Here is a 5,937-nt window from a genome sequence, read left to right as displayed (position 1 = left end):
CACTTAATGGCATCCCAAGGGGAGGGGGAGGGGCAGGAAGCATCTCAGACTGCTGCTCTGACGTCCTCCACTGTCAGGCATCTTCCTAAGACTTTGCTGTCTCAGACACCCATAGGCTCTGAGGGTTGGTGAATGGGATTGATCCAAAACCTGACCTCACTTTCATTTAATTTCATGCCAGCACCGATACACACCCAGCTGCACAGACCTCGTCTAACTAGTGAGCTGCTCAGACACAAAGGCCTCTAATTACCGTCCGCAAGCCAGGCTGACAGGGATTTCAAGTGTTTTCATGTTTATGGAGATCAGAGAAATGTGTGCTGTACATCTTTCCCACTGGAGGAAAGTACAAAATAAAAGCGAACAAAAAACCCAACACATTTATTCAAAAACAGTCATTTCAGTTAAGTTAAAATCCTATAATCAGGACAGCCACAATCCAGTCACTTCGGTGCGAAGTGTAGATTCGTCAATAGCCACATCTGGAGGCTGAACAAGCCATTGACTCCATAAAACTAAAACGAAACGGTCGCTCGGAGTGAACAGTATTTCCAAGCACTTCAGTCACAATAGCAGAAAGCCTGCAGCTTTTCCATTTGGAGGGCCACATTTTCTACGCGGTTTCCTTCCCTTACAAAGGCGAGCTGGCACTGCTGGGGGAGGGTCAGAAGGAGGAAATCAACTCCCTCTATCCAGGGAATTGCAGCTGTTATTACAAACGGCCCCGAGAGCCTATTATAAGCGGCCGTGTGAAACTGTGTCCAAGGAGAGCGCCGGCTGTGTGGAGCCTCCTTAGAGCCCCCTCCCTGGCCTCCAGGACCCTCAGCGCCACTCCGCTTGGGTAGGGCCCCAGAGCCAAGGGGGAAAGGTGGTACTCGGGGCCACTGTTTCAAGGCCGTTTCTGTGCACACCAAGAGAAGGGCAAGGGCGGTGGCCCCGGGCGGGAAGCACAGACACTCAGCACCCCCACCTCCGGGAGGTGGCGCGCATGTCCTTAGGGGACTCCAGCACTTGCAAAACAGTGCGCTCTTCTCCCAGCTAGTCTCTGAGCCGGTGCCCCACAACATGGTGCACACTCAGGAAACAGTGACCTTGACCGAAGGAGGGACGGGTCGCCTTTAAAAACACTTCAGTAAGGCCGGAGAGTTCAATCCGTGCTTCACCATACCCTTCCATGGCCCAACACCGCTCACTGCCGCCTCCCACCCCCACTTGTGGTACAACATTCCTTCAACACTCCGGTAAGAGCAACCAGTTGCAAAAAAAGGGGACAGACAGGAAAAAAAAAAAGTTACTTCTATTTAGCCCCATGAGGGTCCTTTCGTGGTACCGCATGTTTTACATTAAAACCAGCACCGCAAAAGATATGAGACGGTCTTTTAACTGCCATACAATGTTCAAGTGTAGCATTTTGGGGTGCTCCCCGAAATTACATCCACTCTTGTTCCCCCCTCCCCCAAAGTGGATCAGAAAGCAGCCCTGAAAAGTACAGCATGTAACTGTGATCATCGTCCCTCGTTCCACCACGGCTGGCCGATCCTGAGAGCATGCACCATAGCCACGTGGTCGCCGGATTGCCCCGCAGTCTGCGCGGAAATTGCATCGACGAGGTTGGATTCTGCGAAAAAAGGAGTCCTGCTGACAGCCTGCGGTGTGCTCTATTAAATCTGCTTTAAACAAGCCTAAGTCCTGTATTTCAAACAGTTTGGGGGTCTCAACTTCAGTGACCCCATGAAAATAATAGCGATTTTTCCGGCAGTATTTCTTAGTTTATTATCCCGTTTTCAAATGCTCGAGTCCTCCACCAGTCCGGTGCGATCCTGGGTGAATCTCTTGGTCCCCAGCTACAGGCTGGTGCTGTGGCCACCCTGGTTGTTAGCTGCCAGGGACAAGAAGGTCGTCCCCAGTTCTGAGCCGCGCCCTCCCGCAAGCACCAGGGTCGCTGCAGGCCGCTCGAGGGCTCCGGGGAGAAGGCGGCTCGTGCACCGGGGCCGACAGAGGCCCGATGAACGGGTGTGCGGGAAGCTTTGCGTGTAGCTGTAGCCGTCGCGAATGCAGCCTCCTCACCGCCTCCTTGATGAGGTTTCCCGAGAGCACGAGCTGCTGCAGGAGCCGGTGCGGGTCGTCGTCGCCAGTGCGGGTCTCCGGTTGAGATCCGCGTCGCTGTTGCAGGCGGCGGGACGCGGCTGCGCTCCGGAGCCAACCCCGCCGGCACGGGCCCGAAAGAGGCTGCGGGTTGCTTGGCTTGCAGGTCCCCGGGGGTCCCTCAAGGCCGGGCTGCGGGGGCAGAGGACACAGCGTGCTTGAGCCGGTGGTGAGTTCCGCCACGCAGTATGGAGCCGCCCGGCCCCGCACGCGCCCACGCTCTCCCAGCACGCAGCGCACGGCCCCCGGGGGCGCCGGGTCCCCGGCCTCCGCAGGCGCGGCCGGCCACAGCAGCCGCCTCGCCGGGGCCCCGGCCTTGTCCGTCGGCAGCGTCGCCAGGACCCGCGGGGGCGGAGGCGGGGCCGGGGGACCCGGGGCAGCACACGGTGAGGCCGGGCCGTCGTGCGCCGAGTCCAGCTGCAGCGTCTCGCCGATCTGGGCGATGAGCCGGTCCACGTCGGCCGAGCCTCCTAGAGTCACCGACTGCTGCAGCAGGAGGAAGCTGTCGTCGTCGTCCTCCCCCTCCGCCTCGTCGCCGGCTTCCTCCTCCTCCTCCCTCCGGCACGGCATGGCCCCCCGCCCGGGCCCCCGCGGCTGTGCGGGCGTCGCTGGCGGCTCGGTTGCCCGCGGGCTCCGCGGGCCGCGGCTGGGGCGGGAGCGGGGCGGAGGCCGGGACTGAGCCGGGCCTGGGACGCGGAAGCCGGGGCCACCGGGCAGTGGCACCGCGCGCCTTACAGCCGCGGGAGCCGGAACGCTGCCGGCTCGGGTTGATTTGTAAACAATGGGTGACGTCGCGCGGCTCCTACCACTGCGCGCGGCCGGGGGATGCTGTGTCCTTGGCAGCGGGGAACCTGCAGGACTAGGGGACACAGTGGAGCCGGGCTGCCCCGAAGCCTCACTGCCGTGTCTGCTGTGTGCGGGGAAGTACTGGGAAGCTGATTCAGGTTCGCTCAGCCGGGCCTAATTGGCATTCCACAAGATGGACACCTTGGGGGACTCGATTGGTTTCTTCCACACACAGTCACTTCCACACACTTACACCTCCACACACTCCCCTCAGCACGTCAAGTGGTTTGGTTTAGGCGGTGGCGTTTTTTTTTTTTTTTTTTTTAAGGTTCGGGCGCCAGCGTCAGGCGAGGATGGAAAGGAGAGGGGGAGAGGCTAGGAATCGGTGTGACGATTAGCGAAAAGATGTCAAAGATGGAAAAGAGATCCTGTGGTCTGATATGGATGGCTGGGTTGGAAACTCCGCCAAATGTCCACAGATTAGTGTTTCTGACTGCCACCCACCCACCCACCAGGGAGTCTAGGGGCTGCCTGGACTACTGGCCCTTTACAAGGAGCTGTAATATGGAAAGTAAGTGTGTGTGTGTGTGTGTGTTTAAAGGAATTCACCAGCCAAATGGAGAATAGGCCCCTATAATGGGTAGCAAGGGAGGCACATGTTGAGCTGTTTATTTTAAGCAGGGCCCTGGCCATTTTAAGTATTCCAGATAGCATTGTTGAATTAATGGTTAACCAAGTCTTTATTTATTTTTAAATACTTATTTATTTTGTGACAGAACCTTGTGTATCTCCTTGGATTGGCTGTGTAGCTGAGGATAGCCTTGAACTCTTGATCCTCTGGCCTCCACCTTGCTGTTGTGCAGCACTAGGTCAAGTTTGTTTAATGATTTATTATATAAAGTGTTGGGAATTACACCCAGGGCCTTGCGCATGGCAGGAGTGCTTTACTTCCATGTCATTAGAAAACTGATGACCTTCAAATTGACTGCAGCAGCCATCTGTGTGGTGACACACACCTGGAATCCCAACACTGGGAAGGTGGAGGCAGGAGTATTACAAGTTCAAAATCATTCTTGACTAAATAGCAAATTTGAAGCCAGCCTGGTCGCATGAAACTCTGTGTCCCTCTCATTGAATAGCTCTGGTTTCTCTTCCACCACTGGGGGGAAAATGCTGAATATAAACTTAAAACGAATGAATTTTGTAATATGCAAATTGTACAATATAACGTTCTTTTAAAATTAGTCATAAAGCATTTGCACACAGACACAGAAGCCAATGAAGAGGCTGACCGTGTGTACCAGGTATTTTCTAGTATTCAGCAGGAGCCAAGTTCAATTGGTCGGGGAGGCAGAGGTGTGAAGATTACTCAAACCCATGAGTTTTAGACTGAGACTGAACTCAAAAGAAAGTAAATGAGACTGAACTCTAGAGGACCTGAGTCTGGTTCCCAGCACTTATGTGGAGGCTGTAGGGGATGTAATGCCTTCTTCTGGCCTCCATGTGCACCAGGTACACATGGTACAGGTGCACAGGCATACATGCAGGCAAAACACCCATGCACATTTAAAACATTTAAAAAAAAAAAAAAAATTGGTAGCTGGTGAGATGGATGAAGGGAAGAGGCGCTTACCACAAAGACTGACTGCCTGAGTTCAGGCCTCAGGACCCAGTGGTGGAAGGAAAGTACTAATTCCCGTAAGTTGTCCTGCTGTGGAGTAATCCTTTTGTACACTGAAGATGTTTTGCTCTCATTGGTTTAATAAAGAGCCAACTGGCCAATAGCTAGGCAGGAAGAGGTTAGATGGAAGAGCCAGACTGAGAGAATACTGGGAAGGAGGGTGGAGTTGCCAGCCAGACGCAGAGGGAGCAGGATGTGTAGAAAATAAGCTAACAAGCCATGAGCCACATAGCAGCACATAAATTAATTAAAGTTGTAAGAGCTAGTTAGTAACAAGCCTAAGGTATTGGCCGAGCATTTATAATTAATAATGAGTCTCTGTGTGGTTATTTGGAAGTGGGTTAATAGGACAGAAAAGTCCACCTACATTGTCCTTCATTCCCTGACCCCCTACATAAATAAATGTAACTTTAAATAAATATAGTTTTTTTGGTTTTTCGAGACAGGGTTTCTCTGTGTAGCTTTGCGCCTTTTCCTGGAACTCACTTGGTAGTCCAGGCTGGCCTCGAACTCACAGAGATCCGCCTGGCTCTGCCTCCCTAGTGCTGGGATTAAAGGCGTGCGCCACCACCGCCCGGCTAACTTTAAATATTTTTAAAGAGAGTTATGTTCATTTTTGTCAAGTGTAGAGGAAAGAATGTCAGAGCAGAAGAAAAGTCAGTTTCCTCCACCACCACCCCTTTGTTTTTTCGGACAAGATTTCCTGCAGCCTCAGCTGGCCTGGAATTCACTCTGTAACTGAAGATGATCTTGAACTCCTGATCCTCCTGCATCTGCCTCCCAAGTACTGAGATTACAGGTTCTTGTCACAGTTCCCTGCTTGTAATAGAACCAGTTTGGAGAAAGTTATCCGACTCCTAAATCTAGGTAATCTGGTCTTCTTCAGTGTTATAAAATTAAAATTAATCACTGGCAGATAGTCTGCTCTCCACCCCCACCTCCCCACCAGGCAAGATCTTACTCTGTAGTCCAGACTGGCCTAGAATTTCTGATAATCCTCCTGTCTTGGCCTCCTGAGTGTTGTGATAGAAAGCATTTGGCACACTCCAAGCATCTTTTTTTCCTTTGTAATTTAGATGTCATTTACTTTATGTATTTATTTGTTACTCTGCTTAGAAACAAGACTGGATAGAAGTGATGAGAACAGTCAGGTAGTCCATTGTCTTTGATGTTAGCTGTGATGTTTGCTGCAGGTTCTGTGCATTGATGTCTTTTATAAGCTGAGGACATTCCCTTGTATTCCTGGTTTGTTGAAAATTGTTTTTAATCATGGGAAAGTAATTTATTTAATTAGTTTATTTGATAAGTTTTCTCATTTTGACTCA

At 52.1% G+C, this 5,937-nt stretch overlaps 1 protein-coding gene across 1 annotated transcript; it reads right to left on the bottom strand.

Moving 5' to 3' along the window:
* Nucleotides 1–354: 354 nt before the first annotated feature.
* On the bottom strand, nucleotides 355–3,159 carry LOC114706884 (proto-oncogene FRAT1). Its single transcript, XM_028889411.2, has one exon. The coding sequence runs from the start codon at nucleotides 2,713–2,715 to the stop codon at nucleotides 1,876–1,878; it is 840 nt and encodes a 279-aa protein (XP_028745244.1). The 5' UTR covers nucleotides 2,716–3,159; the 3' UTR covers nucleotides 355–1,875.
* Nucleotides 3,160–5,937: the final 2,778 nt, after the last annotated feature.

This window comes from Peromyscus leucopus, chromosome 1, assembly GCF_004664715.2.
Source record: "Peromyscus leucopus breed LL Stock chromosome 1, UCI_PerLeu_2.1, whole genome shotgun sequence".
NCBI lineage: Eukaryota > Metazoa > Chordata > Mammalia > Rodentia > Cricetidae > Peromyscus > Peromyscus leucopus.
The sequence above is the reverse complement of the archived record's forward strand: the minus strand, read 5'-3'. Positions and strand labels throughout refer to the sequence as shown.